The following is a 20,582-nucleotide window of genomic DNA, read 5'->3' as shown; positions in this document are numbered from 1 at the left end:
CATTTTAGGACTCCATTTTGCACTCCTTTATATGAACACGACTCCCACTGGCTTCGATGGAAGTTGTGCACATGTAATAGATTTGGGCTGGCGTGCCAGCCCTGCTATAATCAATGAGAGTTTTCCATTGAAGAGGCCCAAGAGATAAAATCCTGGTCTAGTGAAGTCAATGGGGCTACGTCTAGACTGGCCACATAAGACGGAATAGGCATGCAAAGCATGCAAGTCAGAATAGGGAAATCCGCGGGGGATTTAAATATCCCCTGCGGGATTTAAATAAACATGGCCGCCGCTTTTTTCCCAGCTTGGGGAAAAGCCGGAAAAGAGCATCTAGACTGGCGCGATCCTCTGGAATAAAGCCCTTTTCCGGAGGATCTCTTGCAAGTAGGAATAAGAGATCCTCCGGAAAAGGGCTTTATTCCGGAGGATCGCGCCAGTCTAGACGCTCTTTTCCGGCTTTTCCCCAAGCCGGAAAAAAAGCGGCGGCCATGTTTATTTAAATCCCGCGGGGGATATTTAAATCCCCCGCGGATTTCCCTATTCTGACTTGCCTGCTTTGCATGCCTATTCCGTCTTATGTGGCCAGTCTAGACGTAGCCTGGGAGTTTTGACATTGAAGCCAGAATTTCACCCAGCCTTCATGTAATCTGGCAAGATTCTTCCTTCAGTACATGTGTGCAAGCCCTTACTTCAGGGGCATCATCTTGTGTAGCTGAGGGTGGACTATGGCCCAACATAATAAAAAACAAATTTGGTATATCTGGGAGCTTTTGATCAATATCAGAACCGGATCAGAAGGGCTTAGTTTTGTGAGTGATCTACAAAGTTCCCATACATATTTTATCACAACTTTTGTTCATAATAACTATCCAACAGTTTTACAAGCATTAATAAATTTAACTAAATATTCTTGGTATCAGTAAGCACTTAATGAGAGTTTAAAAAAGAAAAAGGAGCAAAAGAAAGACTCACTTGAAGCCTGAATTGCCATTTAAATTAACAGCGTTATGTTGCAATCTCAAGGTTACCGCTCTTATGACTTCTCTACTACCCACTATTTATTGTGTGTGTTTTTAAGATTAGAATAAATTCCTTTGTCAAGAGATCATGACAAAGTTATTAACAGAGCACAGGCTCACAAATATTGTCACAAACAGTCCCTTTTCTTTACATGAGAATAATCTACACTTTTTTTCTTGCTAAGATCAGAGACAGGCTTCACTTAAAGTCAGAGTTCACATAAAGTTGCAAAAGGGAGCTTGCATGCCAAATATTGGTTACCTTGGTTTTCTGCATGGTATCCTTCTCATCATAGTCAATACGAGAGATAAGGTGGGCATTGAATCCAGCAAGAGCAAAAAGAGTAGGTGTTGTAGCTGAAGCTCCAAAGGGATCGACATGCCAAGAAAACTGAGGCCTTATCCCAAAGGTTTCATACAAAAATCCATGGCCCTCTGCAAAGTAGAATTTGTTTTTTTATTCATAACACATCTGTTCATTTTACAAGTTGAATTGGCATGTGGCACTTTAACCAAGACCAATGAAGATTTTTTTTAAAAAAAATTCAAATACACCTGAAGTTTTGAGAAATTTAACAAAGCCAAAAAGTTCATAGCAGGAAGGTGCACACTGGTGGTATTTGTTTTTCTATACCAAGTACAACTTCATTAAAAGTTAATGAAAAGAGATGATGATTAGATACAGGCCCAGAAGATAGTGATAGGAACCAGATTAAGTTCAGGCTAAATTTCAGGTCCACATCCAAATCAATATGGTAAGCTGAGTTTGTATTAGACTCTGCTGAAATTATGCAAACTGTTCTCATGAAATTTCAGCCAGAGATCACGAAGAAAAAAAAAAACACATCTGGGTTTGGAGCCACACATTGATGTCTCTCTCTAGTCCCCAATACAAACAAAAATACCCAAATTATGTCCACTGAAATTAAATGAATATAAAATACCCAGAGTCATTTCTATTAGTTTTAGGTTTAGTACTCATCTTTCCACTTATTAAAACATAAAAGCTAAATTGTCCCCTTCATAATCTGGCTCTGCTTCACCCTGCAGTGGGGAGCCAGCGCTTGTGCTCCAGCCCCCGGGGACGTGCTGAGACTCAGAGGTTCACTGCAGGGCTCATGTCAGTTTGCCCTGCTGAGGTGGGAAGCCCCAGCCTCACTCCACTGGCCAGATCAAAGTAAGCCAGGAGCAGCTGCATCTGGCCCACTGGCCATAGGTTCCCCATCCCTGCTTTAAGCAGAGTAGCAAAATAGCCAAGAAGTTAGTGTAAAAACAACAGAACAGTGTTACAGAAATGCAAGATTGTCATTTTATAGTTTCTAATTTTGGAAATGCTTTTAGAATATTTGACAATATAATCATTTTCTGTTTCACTGCGGAGAGATCTTATTCTGGGCTTTCAGATCACTGCTAATTTAATTATGAAACATAGGGACATATTTTGTTTTTATTTCATCTTTCCTAAGCCTTATGATTCTTGCCATGTAAGCAGTGTTAGTAAAGGCTTTCAGTTTCATTCTTGGACTGAAACACATTTCTAGGGTTACCAGACGGTTGCAAAAAAATACCGGACACACTTGATCTCAGATGGGGGGGTGGGAGGGGCTGGCCGGGAGGAGGTCGGGGGAGCGGGGCTGGCCAGGACAGATCTTGGAGCATGTGGGAACAGCCAGCGGGGAGCGGAGCTTGCCGAGAGGGAGATGGGGGGAGCGGGGCTGTCCAGGGGAATGGGGCTGTCCAGGAGAGATCTTGGGGGGGAGGGGGAACAGCAGGCGGGGAGCAGGGCTCGCTGGGAGGGAGGAACCAACCAGCAGGGAGGGGGAACCGGCCAGGGGGTCTGGCCCAGGCGCACGCAGATCCCGGGGTGCTGCCTGTCCTGTGCACAGGCAAGTCCAGCCCCGGGGATTCCATCCCCCTCCTCTCTACTGTGTAGTTGCATACTGCCTGACTGGTGGACACGATCACGCAGTGTGAGCATGTCTACCAGCCAGGCAGTATGCAACTACGTACTGATACTCATGATCAGGGGTTACCAAGCGGCGGCGAGCCCCGCTCGCCAGCCGCGTGGAACCGCATGCTGCAGCCGCGTCGGGCTAAAATCTCCGGCCATTATTGGTCGAACCCTGCTCCTGATAATAATAAAACTTAAATAGAAAATTTGTTTCCTGGACAGAAAGCCCAAATACCGGACTGCCCGGTTCAAAACTAGACACTTGGCAACCCTATACATTTCAGAAGGTAGTCTCTTAGATTTTTCTCTTTAACACATTAGCTAAGAGAATACTGGTATAGTGTGAATGAGGTGGTTGTGATCCAATTAACTATGTAGACAGGAGAGCACTTGAAAATCAGCTCCTAAATTCCAAGACAAACTTAGCAGATAACACAGAAATGCTTGTGTGGTTCAGGTTTAGTCACATGGGCAAGGACTGATCAGGCAATATGGAGGATCTGGGGGCGGGGGGGGGGGGGGAAGAGTGACATGTGATGCTAATCTTTTTTAGGAACCAAAACATACTCATTTCATTTGCTCCTGTGAAAATAGCTACAAAACCTGCACTTCCCATTTAAAAAGTTATATGCATATACCCATGCACTGAATAAAATATGGATTTTAGAAACACTTATTAAATCCCACCCCAAAAGAAGTGTTAACTGAATATCTGGCAGGAGGCGCCTTTTGGTCAAACTTAGTGTTTATTTTGGGACAAATACTAGTCTGTGCCCCAAACCCAAGTTAACTAACTTTGTCCAAAGGATCTCCACAGAAGTCCAAGGAAAAGGAATCTTTGTTTTCATTCCTTCATTTTCTCCTAGAGCATAGTGACCTCAATGGAATGCAATAGCAACTGCTGTTCTTTGTGTTTCTTGTAAATATTGATGCAATGGGTTCTGGCCAGTGGTTCTGTGCAGTCAGACCCATCAGGCATAAAAAAGCTGCTCCGTTGGCCCTCACCAAAAATGTATGCTGCCACAGAGAAAAGTCCCACAGCACACTGCTCTGAAGTGAGCAGGGATGCCAATTAGTCACCATTGTTAGCTGGAATAATTCCATCTCAAGTCTCTTGCCCGGTCCCCACTGAAAAACCTGGATGCGTCCCATGAGTTATTTTGGGTATTTGCAGTGCAATGGGGGAAAGGATGTCTTTCCTTCCGGAACATTACCAATAACAGTCAATTCTAAATACTAGAGGGACTTTTTAGCCTAGCAGGAGAGGGCATAAAAAGATCCAATGTCAGGAATTGGAAGCTAGAACACTTGAAACGAAAATATGAGGGAAGTTGTTAAGAGTGAAGTTAATTAATAGTTGGAAATAGTGGATTCTTAGTCACACAAAGTCCTTCATTTAAGCTCAGATATCTATCTGAATGTTCTTGCAAGTAAATGGAGTGGGGCTGCGTCAACTTACATTCATGGGAAGACAGTCAAGGACAAGCTGGACAAAAGTGATCTTTCTGAAATATGTGCTCTAGTTCAGTCATAAAGATGCAGGAAGTATAGATGCAATTCTCCTGTCTCTGTCATGATGGAGATCCAGATTATGGCAAAGAAGTCCACTTATTTTGTATGTATTTGTTTAATAAATTTCAAATGTATATCTTCATCTGAAGTCTGTTCTTGGGAACCAAGGATTTTGTAATCAGTAAAATGGCCCATGTTCTAACAGTATATAATAGAGATCAACAAAATTGCAAGCCAATTTACAATGATCTTCCAGTATGTTGGAGTTTTTTGAGAGAGTGGAGGTTGTACTTTTTAAGCAAAGAACCTTATAGTAAGTTTACCATAAAGTAAATATTAATTTTTACAGAACCATGAGCCAGCTCTTAAAGACCTAGGAAATAAAATTAATTTAGAAAAAAAATATAATCATGAAAACTAAGAGTTAACATCAAAGAAACATGCCTGTTAACTGTAAAATTTGGTCATCAATTTGTGTCACAGCTTCATCATGCATCACTTGACCTCCAATTATGAATTCTAGTCGCCCTTCTTGAAGTAACTGATGTACCTACAATATAGAATATACAGAAGGCAGATTATAAAATTACAAATTTCAATCTTTATCACTGTTATAAATACAGTCCAAGACTTCTCATGTTATCCAAATGTGACATATGTCAAATCTCTTGCAAGCAGAGAATAGAGGATGGTGGGGATATAGACGGAGAATTAAAATTGTTTTGATCCATCTCTGATTATAGCCATTAATGGGACTACCTTTTTGGAATCCAGTTATATCTCTGACCTTCATAACATCCCCTAGTACTGAATTCCAAAGCCTGTGTGTTGTATGAAGTACTTCCTTTTGTTTGTTTTAAACCTGCTGCTTATTAATTTCATTGCTAGTTCTTGTGTATCTCCTCTAGTAGGGTCCGACAAGGGTCTGTCGTGGGTCTGGTACTAGTCAATATTTCCATTAATGATATGGATAATGGAGTGGCATATATGCTTATAAAATGTGTGGCTGTCTCAAAGATTGGAAGTTTTAGTGGGTAGCTGTGCTAGTCTGTAACTGGAAAAACGTAAAAAACAACAAATAGTCTTGCAGCATCTTAGAGACTAACAAAAATGTAGATGGTATCATTAGCTTTCGTGGGCACAACCCACTTCAGATGAAGTGAAGTGGGTTGTGCCTACAAAAGCTAATGATACCATCTACATTTTTTGTTAGTCTCTAAAGTGCTGCAAGATTATTTGTTGTTTTTTACGTTTTTCAAAGATTGGAGGAATTCCAAGCACATTGGAAGACAGGACGATATTTCACAATGAATTTGACAAATTGAAGAACTGGTCTGAAATCAACAGGATGAAATTCAATAAAGAGAAGGACAAATCAAATGTGCAACTACAAAATAGGGAATAACTGGCTAGGTGATAGTCCTCCTGTTAATAAGTATGTAGGGGTTAGAGTGGATTCACAATTTGCATGAGAGTAAACAGTGTGATGCAACTGTGAAAAAAGCTAATATAATTCTGGGGTGTACTAACAAGAGTGTTGTATGTAAGACATGTGAGCCTCAGCACTAGGGAGTCCTTAGTTGGAGTACTGTGTCTAATTTTGAGCACCGCACTTTAGGAAAGATGTGGACAAACTGGGGAGAGACTAGAGGAGAGCAACCAAAGTGACAAAAGGCTTAGAAAACCTGACTTACTAGGAAAGGTTTAAAAACCCTGGGCACGTTTAGTCTTCAGAAAAGATGATAGAGGGGACCTGATAATAGTCTTCAAATACATTAAGGGGTGTTATAAAAAGGTCAGCGATCAATCAAGGGTGGATTTACCATGAAACACTGCTGTGGCTCCACACTGGAGCAGTAAAGCAAAGAAAACAAATGTCTCATTGTCCAGCTTTATGATATATGTTTATTTTTCTGGTAATGGACAGAAGATATGTAGCCAGCACCTGAAGGCAAGGACAAGTCAAGAGTGAAATTGAATGACCAATTTTAGGAACATTTAACATGCAACAGATTAGGGATGCAAGTGACTAGTAGACTATCCGATAAGCAAAAACTTATCAGAGGCAGCAAAGGAGTGGGGTGGGGAGTGGAAGGGAAGAACAGGAGCCAGTGCTGGGAGGAGCTAGCTTAAAATCCATTTCTCCCTAGTACCGTCTCTGCGGGGCACAGGAGAGGCAGAGGGGCAGGAGGGACTAAGCATGAGCCAGAAATAGCTCTTAATACATTTAAAAGGCTAAAGCACAGCAGGAGGTCTCAGCGTGAGTGGGACAGCTGATTACCGGCTCATGCCAGGTTCCCCCCATTGTGCACCAGCCTTTTAAGTGTGTTAAGAGCCTGTTGGCTCTTAACACACTTAAAAGGCTAACGCTGAGCAGGAGGGACCCAGCCTGAGCTGGGACAGGTGATTCCCCGCTCACACAGGGTCCCCGCTGCTGTGCACTGGCCTTTTAAATTCATGTTTTAAACCTGCTGCTAACCCTGCTGTGGTTCCTCAGCTTATCGATTTTCAATTGAAAATCCGTCGACTAGTTGATTAAACTAAATGTAACATCCCTACAACAGACCCTGGAAAGCAATTGCCCTGTCTATACTTGACTTAATGGACTTTTCCTCACACAAAAGGGAAAGGGCAGGGCAGAGATGCTTTAAAAACCCCAGAAAGAAGAACCAACTAGGGAGGAGTCAGGGGTGGGTGCTGAGGCAGTTCAGTATGGGAAAGACTGTCATGTCAACAAGGAAGATTTAGGAAATTTTTTTTGAACAATAAGGGTTGCTAGCGGAACAAAACTCCACAACAGAATGTCTATTGCAGGGTGGGGTACGCGTACCCCCAGGGGGTACAAGAAACTTGTCAAGGAGGTAGGGGGAATATTTGGTAAAGAACTAGGTTATCCTAACTGAAATATTTCAAAAGTAGTAGTGTTAGTGAAAAAAGTTTTGGATTCTAGAGTCTAGAATTTATATCCTTTCATATTGAATAGGGGGTACGGGAGAGTTTACTAAAAGCCAAGGGAGTATGGGGACCGAAAAAGGTTGGGAACCCCTGGTCTAACTGGTAGTTTTAAAAAAAATCAATCACAGGGATCACACAAATACCTGCCAAGTCTAATCTTTGTGTGCTTGATCCTACCTCAACAATGTGGGCTGAACTAAATGACCTCTCAAGACCCTTTCCAACTCTACATTTCTAGGAATCTAAGTTTTTGCTCACTTTCCAACTTTTTGCTGCTTTGGTTGAAGTGTTAGATATCAGCTTTGTCGATAATAACAATAATGCAACACTGCTGAATCTTAATCAATGTTCTCTTTTGTTTTGTGTACAAATTACCATTCTTTCTTTCTATAGTCCAATTATTTTATATTCCCAAAGTATCACACAGATCTCATACAGTTGCCATAGGTGATTAATTCCTTTTTTATAAAAAAGAGATCTGATGTACATATGGAGTTATTTCATCTGTAGCAGTTTGGGATATCTTATTAGAAACAAAGGTGTTCCTTAATCTTTTTTCTATATACAGTAAAACTCTAATTGTCCGGCATCCAGTGGTCCAGCACCCTGATAGTCCAGCACCAACTGGAATCCAGAAGTGCTCCGGCCAGCCGGACAATTGGAGCTGCCCAGAGGCAGCGGTGAAGATGGGGCAAGAGGCAGACAGCCATTTAAGGCAGGCAGGCAGGCAGTCGGCAGGGAACGGCACGGCGAGGGGCCAACCCTCTGCTGTGTTGTGGGGAGGCGGTGGAAGCCCCGTGCAGCCGGCTTGCAAGCAGTGAAACTTGTAAGCAGCAGCGGCGGAGAGGGGGCAAGAGGCAGGCAGCATTCCCCGTCGACCCCCCCACCTCTGCCCACCCGTCTTAAATAGCTGCCTGCCTCACTGCCGCTTGCAGGCCGGCTGCGCGGGGCTTCCACCCCTCCCTGCAACACAGCGAAGGGTTCGCCCTCCCGCCCCCAACGCAGTGCGGGGCCTGGTAAACCTGTCACAGCACCCCGCCGGAGTACCTCCCGATACTTCAGCATATCCTATAATCTGGCACCCCCTGGGTCCCAAGGGTGCCAGATTATCGGAAGCCTACTGTATTCTAGTTTAAAATTCTTAAGTATATTCTAAAATCTGCCCAAGAAAAAACATTTACAGATTCTATTGCTACTGGAAATTGGAAGCATCTGCCTCTTTAATCAACCACAACTTGAGTACAAATTTTAACAAACGTGTAAAATATGGGAAAAACCTGATGATAATCTGGTTCCATTCTACCCAAGATAAATCATAAAGCTGCTATTATCTGAATTTTAGTACAGTTTTCTGAATCATTAGATTAGCTTTGAAGTCCCAGGTACCATCAAGCACTGTCCGTTTGAACATATATTTTGCTCTCTACCAACTAAAAATCTGGCATGCAGTGTTCTAGTTCCACAGCTATTACATTTCTCTCCCCAGGATCTTTTGAGTAAATGCCCCAATCTCTGTTCAGCTGTGATGCCACTGTCAATTTTGGTTATAGTCATTCACAATACTGTAACAGTGCTTTAGGGCTGGACCATTTGTAAATTAGTTCCAGCTGAATGTGGCAACTGATTAGTATGCTGGGAAGCCAGATAACTGATATCTGGTCTAGGCATTGAACTGCCTCTTGATCTGCATGAAAAGCATCTGAGGCTATCACTGCTCTTTTGGAGGGCATGCCCCAAAGAGATACTTTTGACCCAGAATTCTGGGCATGGAGTTTTGTGGAACTACACAGAGGTTACAAATATGTTTTAAAATATTATTAAGTTAAATGACACCCATCCTTAGACACACAGCACCTCCAAATCTGTACTGGCCCACTCTTGTACTTGCCAACATTTTTTTTCTTTTGGTGGGAGGGTGGGAAAGCAGCAAGGGAGGACTTATTCTGAGCCCAGCTCTAAGTCCAACATAGACTTCTGAGCAATTCAGTTTATTTCCCGTTGCTTATTTCCAAATACTCCCAGGAAAGAGCTGTTTTCATCATTCCAAATGTACTGCTGTGTACTGGCCAGGATCAGTCAAAAGAACATGTGTGATGTACCCCTCTTCTCTGCCATGCTTTAGAAAATGGACGCCGACATGCCTAACTCAAAGGTGCTTTGAACAAATTGTCTCATGTAACCTATCAATCTTTGTATCATAATCCACTGGATCTGTTTATCTTATTTTGGTTTATGTATCATTCTTGTATGTAAAATTAGACATGAAGTATGGAATGCTTTATGGTTTTAAATGTGCCAAGGAAAGACACTAAGGGTATTTCCAATGCTGGGATGCCTCAATGTATGGCCAATCGTATGCAAATAGCCTTTTGTCCTTAAGTCTTAGCTGTGCTTGACTTTTAGGAAGTCACATGACCTCCCTAACTGGTAGGTGACATCCCATGCAAAAGTGGGAATCTTTAAAACAGTTGGACACTAGAAGGTCCTTGTCTTTGGCTGGGGCACTCCCAAGAAAGGGATTCAAAGACCCCAGGGTGAAGAGCTACCCTGGTTTGAAGGATTAGCTAGAAAAGGAACAATTTTAGGATTAGTTTGTAATGAGTTTGTACTGAGGTTTTAGTGTTAGAATTAGGTAAGAATTTTCTGTTATTTTATGTCTGTAATCTACTCTGCTCTGCTTGTTCTCACTTATTACCACTTAAATCCTATTGCTTGTACTTAATAAAATCACTTTTTTTTTACTATCAAGCCTAGTGTAAATAATTGTTACCTGGGAGAGCAACCAGTGTGTACATTCCCCCTTTCAGTGTTAAACGGGGTTTACCTAAATAATTCCTTTGGGGTTCTGATTCCATTTGGGGAGTGGTATCCAAGGAAGCTGGGCCCAAAACTGCTTTCTCCTTGGACCTGAAGAGTTTCAGTGTCTGTACTGCTTCTTGGGGGAGGGGGACAGTGATCTTAGCTGGGTGTCTTGGCTGGGGGGAGACCAAGGAGCTGGCCTAGCAGGACAGAGTGGGGAGATGCCCCAGAGCAGCATTTCTCAAACTGTGGGTGCCGACCCCCCAGGGGGTCGCAAGCAACTGAGGGGGGGGGGGGGGTCGCAGTATCACAAGTTTGAGAACCTCTGCTCCATAGAACAGGAAGACGAGCAGCAGTTGCCTTATCAGCACTCCAGGATGCTCCCCCAAGGGGTCTTCTGTGACCGCACCCCAGCACTCCAGGATGCTTCCCCAAGGGGTCTTCTGTGACCACACCCCATCACTATGTGGCCCCATGTCCATTCCCCTACCTCTTCCCCACACTATAATGCACAGATACCAAACCCTGGAAGTATAGGCAAGGTTCAGATGTGAATGTATAGTGTGGAAATTTGCACTTGATGAGTTAGGAGGGTCACACCTGCCTGTCTCTAAGCCGAACTGTGGTACACATCATTCCATGTGCTCCTCCTCCCACACTGCAGGATCAGTTCTAATTAACTTGCTATTGTGTATGTGTTTGTGTGTAGATAACAAACATACACACACAGATATTACATACACATATAAAATTACATTCCAATCACAAGCAAATATATCATAAATGGCTGGAGCTAGATTAATATTTTATACTATTTGAAAGATGGGATTCAAGTTATCAAATAATACAAACACCGTTGCTGTAACAATTTTGTAATTGTAGCCACTAATGACAATTTAAATGAAAAAAGCAGGCCAATAATTGGACTTTGAAATCACATTATTTCAATACCAGGCAACTTGCTCATGTTAAACAAATATCATCATTACTGGAAAGCTAGTATCATAGCTCTCCAATGGTATACAATTCATTTTGTAATGTCTGAGACACTTAAGATTAACCATGTATTTGTTTCTAACTGTGATGGCTTCAAGTTAACCAATGCTAAAACTATCATTGCATTTTTAAACCAGCAGTACATTTTTGGCACTGCTCTAAAGCAAACATTCTGGGCTTTGGACCAGGAGGATTCTCAATCCTTGTATTGAAATGGACTTGGAAACAAAATGAGAATATAAGGCTACTTAAAAGCAGCAGCTGTTCTGGGAAGTGAGGACACAACATTTAATTTTTCTACTGAATTTGCACTCTGGAGATCAGAGCTGGTAAACAGAAGCTTTTCTTACTGCTTGGTTCTGTTAAAATGAAGATACAGAAGCACAATTTCAGCTCCCCTGAAGGAACTGCACATGAATATTAGAAACAAAAAGCATATTACTTACAGCGTAGGTTAAAGAGACACCATGAATTTGATGTCTGATCAATTTTAATTTAAAACATTTTCAAATACTATACATGGAGGAGTATCCAAACCAATTTTTGTGAATTTACAGTATCATTTTCCGAAGCACAAACAATTATCTCTTTTCTGCTGAGGTGTAAAGGACCGACACAAATAACAGGAGGAAGCTCGGAGTAGTTAAGAAAAACCAACTAATTAAAACAGTCAAACGAACCACACAGAGAATACTGTCAAATGCACAAGACAAACTTTTTTTCTCTGATCTTTCTATTATAGAAATATGAGGGGCACCTGGACAGAATTACAGGTAAAAAGAACATTCAGTGAGGGATAAACATGGAACCTCAACAATGCTAGCACTTCAGAATCCCTTTTCTGAGTAGAACTACACTTTAAAGATCAACAAGAGAAGAGTCACTGTCCTCTCATCTTTTCTATCCATGTGCAGATTTTTTCCATCCATGTGCAGAATAGTTTTTATATGCTCTGAAGTATGTGTGAATGTCCACCACCAACAGAAACATAAAAACTAGCTGTGGATTCTCTGCTTTTTCTTGTTACTACATCAGCCTTGTTTGCAATAGCAATACGTGTGCAATGCCTGAGTAAAAAGATAGTCCTTTTACTTTACTACTGTTTTGATTATAGTTCACAAATATCAGATGATTAATATAATATTCCAGTGTCTTCCAATGCAGGTCAGTTCTCCTAGTGCAATCTAACCCTAAAGCTGGCGTATCCTGCCCTAAGGAATTCACACTGAAGGAACCCCTCAATTCTTATGCTACTTCCTCTCTATGTTGCTAACAAAGCAGTGGAAAGAGATATTGGCTGAGATGTTCCTACATCAGCCTGGTTCCCAGATGCAGTTGCACCCTCTTGGAGATGTTAGCAGCTGGTATAAATTAGAGAAGTCCTCTGAGAAAGTGACCAGAGTTGCACATAGTGTCATCAGGTTCAGGACAGTAGCATGGTGAGTTTTAAGCTGCCTTACCCTCCCTGCTCTCTGAAATGTATGTAGCTAGGTAAGAGTACAGAAGAGCACTGACTCCCAGTGTTAAAACAGCAACTATCCTTAACTTACCTGCTGTTTATGCACATCAGTGGCTACAGTATCCCACCAGAGGCGAAAGAATTCCTGCTCCACAGCAATAAATTTGCGTTGCTTTCCTTTGATTAGTTCTTCTACAACAGTGGTGTAAACGTTGGCTGCATAGGCATGCATGCTTTCCTGCAAGGCAATTGCAAAATGTATCATACTGCACTTTTAAAGACATATTTCACACCTACTGAATTTAATCTGTCTGTTTAAAATATATTTGGCTACGCCACCCAGACAACAATGCTGGTCCAGTGTTGCTCATTTGGAAGATCTGGAGTCAATTATCTTCGCCTTCAAAAGCTTTCTTTATGACCTTGGGTATGTCACTTAGGGTGTATCTTCACAGTGTCAGCAAAGCCGGCTATCGGAGCGTTATTTAGAGTGCGACATACTAGAGCGCTCTAGACCCCACAGGTATGCTATCATGTAGTCCCATTTCAAACAGGATAGTGTTAACATGAGTTAGAATGTGCCAGCAGGATCTCTATAGGGCAGTTAGAGTGCAACATTGTAGAGTACTCTACAAATCACGCTCCCTAGTTATCTTTGCTGGCACCCCAGGCAGACAATCACTTTGTCTGTCTTTGCTTCAGAACCCCATTTGTCAAATGGGAATAACAGTGGTCACCCTGTACGTATGTTGTCTTTCATCTTTTACTTAGATGTTAAGTTATTCATGGCAGGAACCATCTTTTTACTGTGTGTCTGCACAATGTCGTGCACAATGGGGTCCCTAAGCTCCTTCCCATTACAAACACCAATGGCTAACAGTTATTTTAGTTCCACCCAGATGCTCCTTATCTCAAGGTCCCTGCCAGAGTCAGCATTCTATCCTTATCTCTGTATGGAGGCAAGAGGCAAAGGCAGCATCTAATTACAGATCTCATGCTGTCAGGCCACAGACTTAGCCTGACTCTTGCTCTCTTGTTAACAAGACCAAGATGGCTGCACACAAATTCCCTTATTCCCTTTTCCTGCCTCCACAGAGTGCAACATTTTAGAGTACTCTACAAATCACGCTCCGTAGTGATCTTTACTGGCACCCCAGGCAGACAATCACTTTGTCTTTGCTTCAGATCCCCATTTGTCAAATGGGGATAACAGTGGTCACCCTGTACGTATGTTGTCTTTCATCTTTTACTTAGCTGTTGAGTTATTCATGGCAGGAACCATCTTTTTACTGTGTGTCTGCACAATGTCTTGCACAATGGGGTCCCTAAGCTTTGACTGACATCTGTAGGTGCTTCCAGAATACAAATGACATAATAACAGAAACAACAAGTGGACTATATTCATCAGATAAATTATCACGGGCTTGAGCAACTTCTTGTTTATTTATGTGCGCATAATGAACATATTCTGGGGTACACTCCTTCTCTAATGGCAATTTACAACCAGCCAAATCCAATCTGCCAACATCTGTGTGACTTTCACATGATAGACATTAACTCTAAAAAACAAACACTCCAAGACATTGTGAATTTCTTTTAAGAAATGTATACATTTGCAGTGATACACTTGTTTTTTTTTAACAGTAATGCTGCTTTTATATATAAAAAGAACACACAAATACTTGTAAGAATTAAATAAATTAAAAAAGGAAAGATGACTTTGCATGAAGTAAATGCAAGGAACCTCTGTGTTGGTCATCTGTTCACCACATTGTTACAGCTAGCACAAATAGACTCCACACAAATGTAGAAATAGATACTAGTACTCATTTGAGCATGCATCATTTGATAACATACATACTACATGTACACTTAAAATGTCTGAGAAGAAAAAGTCTTAACGCTACATACACAAACCTACAAAGGTTTCACCCACATACACATCTTAATCTTTCTTCCTATCAATATGTATTTATTATAAGGTGCCAAGATCTGCAGTCCTAATTCAAGCAAAATGTCCACTGAAATGAATGAGAATTGTGTGAGAATAAGGAGTGCAGGGTCTAATCCCGTGGTCCCCAACACGGTGCCCGCGGGCGCCATGGCGCCCGCGGGGGCATTTCAATGCGCCCGCCAGGTGCTCGGGGCTGGCCTGGCCCCGGGCACATGGCGCACAGGCGCTTGCGGGGGGAGCACGCTTGGCGGGGGGAGCGCTGGGCGTGCGGCACTCGGTGGGGGGGGCAGGGGCGGGCGCCGGCCCCGGGCACGCGGCGGGGGGGAGCGCCAGCCCCGGGCGCGCGGCGGGGGGGGAGCGCCGGCACTGGGCGCGCGGCACTCGGCGGGAGGGGGGGAGTGCGCGGCACTCGGCGGGGAGGGGGGAGCGCCGGCCCCGGGCGCACGGCACTCGGCGGGGGGGGGGGGCCCCGCCCCCGGGCGCGCAGCTGGGGGGGACGAGCGGCAAGGGGGGGGCCGCCCCCGGGCATGCGTCAAGGGGGGGGCCCGCCCCCGGGCGCACTAGTGTCCCCGACCCCTGGCGCCCGGCGGGCAAACGGCCATGCCCCCTGGCGCCCGACAACCTCAAAAGGTTGGGGACCACTGGTCTAATCCAAATGAGAAGCCTACACACCAATAAAAACCTATGTTTTCACTAAAATTAGAAATCTAATGTAAAACTTCAACAATTAACTGAATAAAGAGAGCATGCCTGACTATAGAAAAGGTGACCCCAAACCTTGTTTAGCACTTGCCTAAATAATCAGATGTTCAGATGGTGATTTTTGAGACTTCTCAACTTTTTACAAAGATTATGAATAGATGTTTTAATATCAGTTTACACAGATGAAATTCCAACTATATTAATATTCCAAAAAAAAAAATGAATTTTAAGAGAGGAACAATGATCATTCCAAAAAGGCTGAGGCAGCAAGAGTTCTTAATTGCAAAATACTTTGTTGACTATGAGACTACATGAGATGTTTAGAATCTTCAGGATTTAAGAGAATGTCTAAGATTGTCTTAATAATAAAAATCAGTCAAAATAATCTGGGATTTGACAAAGACCTTCCCGGATGAAACCAGAAGCTAATCTACAACCTGACGCTGCAAAATTCTAAAAGCTCAAAATTCTCATTTCCTTTGAAAGGAATAGAAAGCACTCTGTGTAATAAAATAAGAAAGTTGATTCTAATTTCTAACCTCAGTCAGTAGACATAATCAAGGTTACAGAGATTAAAACTCTAGCCCCGTGTCCACTGACTACAGTATTTACCGTCACACATTGCATCTCTCAGGATCAGGCCCCTAAAGTGCGTCTACACTGTACCTGTAGCTTGAAATAAGCTATGAAATTTCGAGTCAATTTCAAAATAGCTTATTTCAAAATTTGCACTGTCTGCACAGTACTTATTTCAAAATAAATCACTATTTTGAAACATCCCTTACTCCTTTTTGAATGCAGTTTACATGGATGTTGGAACAGTGAGCCTATTATATTTTAAAATAACAGGCACGCTCAAAAGATGCGGAATAGCTACCTCTGGTGTCCCGAAATAGTGCTGCAGTGTAGACACAGCTATAGAGACTGAAGATGAGAGATGCTCATTTCTGTGAGTACCAGAAGTTGCTCTGCTGGATTCTGGAACAAATGGGCTTCTTTATGAAGGCAGAACAGATTACAGTGCATATGTGAATATTTTTTTCAGTTTAAATTATATCCCAGGATGTAGATACATCTACATTAATTTAAAAAAACAAACTAGTTATCTCAAAAACAATTATGGTATATATTTATAAAAGCTTAAATCGTATAGTAAAAAATACCTATTCCTATACAGATAGGATCAATTTTGAAAAGATTACTGTAAAAGATTTTATGACAGTTGCTGTACACTGCTGAAATTACACAGAGACTTGGAACTGTATTGCTAAAATATAGTGTGTAGAAAACTCCCATTTTCTTCAATATAAACTATACAAGACAGAATCCACAATGCTATATTAGGCAGACTGTGGATAAAATGCTATCAAGTCAACTGCATTCCAGGTCTGCATCTAAGGTTAAAATTCAGCATCAATATTACAATTTTCAGAACCCAAAAAAGCTTGCTTTTTCATATAATAAATTATCTTATTTTTCATGCTCTGAGTGGAAATAATCAAAGATCCAAAAGATATTGTCAATCAGAAGTGATAAAAGAAAAACAAACTTTTAAGAAACCATTTACAGAGAGTTTAGGGATAACGTTTAGGTTTCACTTTATTAGAGAAGCGCTTTGAAAGGATCTATAGATGTTCTCTGTCGTTTTTGACCAAAGGAATTATTGATGCTTATGATTTAATAATAGAGGTGCTGAAACCTCAAGTAATTTTGTCTTCTTAGAAACTGATAATTAAAGTTTCATTTCTTTTGGAGGAATCTTCACCCACTGACAGACCCAAAATACAAAGTGCTTCTGTGTTTTTCCATGAAGCTATTGAGTATGATTCAAGATACTAAAGGAATAATTTAATAATCCTATTTAAAGTAATAAAATAAAAGAACAGCAATGATTCCCTGTGGTGCTGTCAGAAGAAAACTTCCCTACAAAAAATTCTGATCCTTTGTCCATCTAGTATGTCAAGTGCCTGAAACACCATCCATATAATGAAAGGGATCTATACAACTAACAAAGTATTTGGAAACAAAAGACATGAAAGCCATTAAGGAGCTGTCTGATTTATTTTACTTGGTATCTCACTTACTTAGCTCAAACTGTTTTGTTAATTTCCTTTGATAATACAAGGCTCCAACGCCACCTCAATCAACATGTTAAAACTTTTTGTTTTAAAAATATCTCTTTCTAGTACATTTCTCTCACCCCACTGATAGCTTTTCTAACAACAGTAATTACAATTTCTCAGCTAGCTGACCCTTAACCACAATCCCAGCACATGAAATCTACTGAATGATAAAAGTGTAGCTCCAAGTATACTGCAGAAGTGTTTTCTTCTTTCTAAAAATTGCATTGGGAGAGTTCTCTCAAATAAACACACACAAAAAATCTAACAGGTATGTACACACATTTCTGAATTAACCATGCCTGCTCCATAGCTTTCCTGACTCAAATATAACTTAAATAAACTAAGTGAATCAATCTGAGCAGGAACAGACATAGGGAAATATATCCACCTTCCATGGTCTCGGATTCTTTATGATTTTCAGAAGCTACACTTGCATGGCTAGCTTGCAGGATGGAAAACCAACCAAACCTTGGAAAAACAAACACCTTGGAAAAACAAACAACCATTTGTAAACATTATTTAAATACTAGGCTTCATTCTGTAGGTCTTGATATTTAAAGGTCCATTATTTTCAGTTTTTACAAATAAAAAAAACCACATACAAACCCCAAAAACCTGGGTGTTACAAAAGCTTGTAAAAGTTTACAAAATGTTAAGCCAATTTCCACCCCAATTTTGATTTCTGAAAATACTGATTATGTTAAGATAATCCTGTACATTAAGTATGTGTTTATGTTAATAATTAGTCTAAGTGTTAATGTGAAGCTATTAAAATAAGGCAATATAGTGGAAAACATATATATACATGTGAACGTGTACATAATGGTAATATTCAGTTAAATAGATTACAGCATTAAACTGCTTTTACATTCAATTATCTTTTCTCTGTTGCTTTTTTTTCCTGTTCTCCCAGTTCCCAGTGTCAACTCTGATATGTATTAAAAATGTTAATGTATTGCACCTATTTTCACTCATCTTTAATTTTCTGGGCAATTTTAAACAAAATAATAACAGAAAAAGAAGAGCCTTGGCTCTACCCACTGTGCAATGACTTCCAAATGGTGCCATCACTCAGTTTAGGGCATGTCTACAGACATAAGTTGTTCCAGTTTAACTGAAGGTTACTGAATGGAGATACTACATAGGTTTAAACCTGACAAAATGGGAAACGTGCCTCTCTCCCTTCCCTCCCCCCCACGCCTTATCTACTCTAGAGTTCCCACGCTTGCTATCTACTGGTGGAGGAACACAACACCAGTGCCATCTTCTGGCTGGATCCGAAGCATTTACCCACACTAGGGTCTTTTCATGTACAAATCTGTCTGCATAACAAGACAGAACTATTCTTCAATCGTGTATGGGCATAAGGAACGAATATTATCTCTCAGCTAGACCTCGGTTACGGAGTTATTTTTTTTGCAGACAGGACATTAGAGAATGTAGAGTTATTTTATCACCCGAAATGGTCACTAAGGAAAAGATCAGGCCTGCAGTTTATAGCAATGCGTGGAGGGAAGGAAGGGGACGAAGTAGAAGTGAAACTGATCTGTTTTAGGGTCACTGCCCTGCGTTTGAAACTGCTTTGCCCAGGGAGTGGAAACACACGTAGGGCAAGAGCTGCAATAAAAATGGACGAATGAGTGAATAAAACAGGCAGGAAGGAAACCCCCACGAGACCATGCAAACACGGAGCACCAATAAGGAACTTATCTCCGGGTGGCTGGAATCGCTGCAGGCGCTCAGGCAACTGCTGGCAGAAGCACAAGGGACCGAAAGCCCAGATAACTGGAGGGAGCTACCTGCACCGTGTACACCCAGCCAACGTCCATGTGGCTGTGAGCGACCACAAAAGCCTTCAGCTCCCCCAGGCCAGCCGCCCGCGGGATCAGGCTGAGGAACGCCAACAGGAGATACATTGTCCCTCCTGGACACCCAGCGCGACCCTCAGCCGCGAGCTGCCGCTGCCCGCGAAACCCCCTGCGGCATGGCAAAGACGACTACAGCCCGACTTCCCCCTTTGCTTCCGCACACACCCTGCGCCGCAACACTAGGGCAAACTACACTCTGCTCCTCCCCTTCCCACCCCAAATTCAGCCACGCCTCCTCCATGATGTCACGGAGCGCAGTGGGGGCCGCTCTAGCACAGTTATCTGAGTGGTAAGTAAAAGCAAATCACGTAGGGATGGGACGAATAGGAATAAAGGAGCGCAGCATTTAGAGCTAGCTAACGACCAGCTTCGAGATTTAATAGCAAAAGCAAGATTTTTCATATATCCCGGTAACAGAGCGACGGACTTTATCACCAGAGGGAGAGGCTTCTTCAAAAAAGTACTTTTAATTAAAAGAAGGCAGCCGTCTCCCTCCAAACTAGGGAGGTTTTGGCAAGTCTGTGCAAGAAACTGCCCATTCAAAACTGCAGACTTCAGCAGGTCTTATATTGTTGGTAAACGTTATATTAATTTCCAGAGACTTCAATATACAAACAAATCTTTCATAATCTCAAACACTTTTAAAACTTCTTTTACAAACCTTTTTTGTGAGTTTTGATTTTGAGTGGCTGATGGTGCAAAAATGTTAAAGGCTCTAAAATCCAGGCTCTGTGAAGACTTGACATTTTCATAATTTCCAATCAAAATTAAGTTGTATTTTACACCACTGTCCTGCTCCTGCCCCATTAAAAATGATAGTTTTATAGGAGTAAGAGAACACCCTGTGGCTCTAGGTTTGTGGTGTGGTTCACATAGGCAGAGTCCTGATCTTGTGTGGTGCGCCACTGACACCAGTGGGAAAGAAAGAGAACATCATTCAGAGATGTTACATGGAATTTGCACCCAAAAAGGCAGTGTACACACCAGTCTGGGATCTGATATCATAGGCCTATGATTAATCAATATACAGAGCACTAGGGACCAACATAATGCTCTATTTTTTTTATAAGGCTTCTGGTTATCAAAATGTATAAAAGTATTCCCCAGTATCCTGGTCAAATTCTGCTTTGGGTAAATTATGTCCACATAAAATGCATCTAATAGGTGGACATAATGCATGCATCTAATAATTTCTAATGGACAAGTTAAAGCATTTCCGATTGAATTCTGATTTCATTTACACT

The 20,582-nt window shown here is 41.7% G+C and overlaps 2 protein-coding genes across 4 annotated transcripts in view; one reads left to right on the top strand and one right to left on the bottom strand.

The window, feature by feature from the left end:
- MAN2B2 (mannosidase alpha class 2B member 2) overlaps positions 1-19,530 on the bottom strand; it is a 41,333-nt gene extending 21,803 nt beyond the window's left edge. Inside the window, exons 1-4 of one of the 2 annotated variants that reach the window (XM_075930762.1) lie at positions 19,270-19,530; positions 12,783-12,929; positions 4,927-5,032; positions 1,282-1,454 (exon numbers count right to left, since the gene is read on the bottom strand). In XM_075930762.1, the coding sequence (XP_075786877.1) occupies positions 1,282-1,454; positions 4,927-5,032; positions 12,783-12,929; positions 19,270-19,386 (543 nt within the window). In that variant the 5' untranslated portion in view covers positions 19,387-19,530. Of the gene's footprint in view, positions 1-1,281; positions 1,455-4,429; positions 4,633-4,926; positions 5,033-12,782; positions 12,930-19,269 lie in introns of those variants that run through there. The other variant, XM_075930763.1, reaches the window with a different exon arrangement.
- PPP2R2C (protein phosphatase 2 regulatory subunit Bgamma) overlaps positions 1-20,582 on the top strand; it is a 320,765-nt gene that overhangs the window by 29,368 nt on the left and 270,815 nt on the right. The gene's annotated exons all lie outside the window — the stretch shown is intronic.

The sequence above is a fragment of the Pelodiscus sinensis genome, chromosome 5 (genome assembly GCF_049634645.1).
Source record: "Pelodiscus sinensis isolate JC-2024 chromosome 5, ASM4963464v1, whole genome shotgun sequence".
Taxonomy (NCBI): domain Eukaryota; kingdom Metazoa; phylum Chordata; order Testudines; family Trionychidae; genus Pelodiscus; species Pelodiscus sinensis.
Note: the sequence above shows the minus strand (reverse complement) of the source record. Positions and strands in the feature narration are given on the sequence as shown.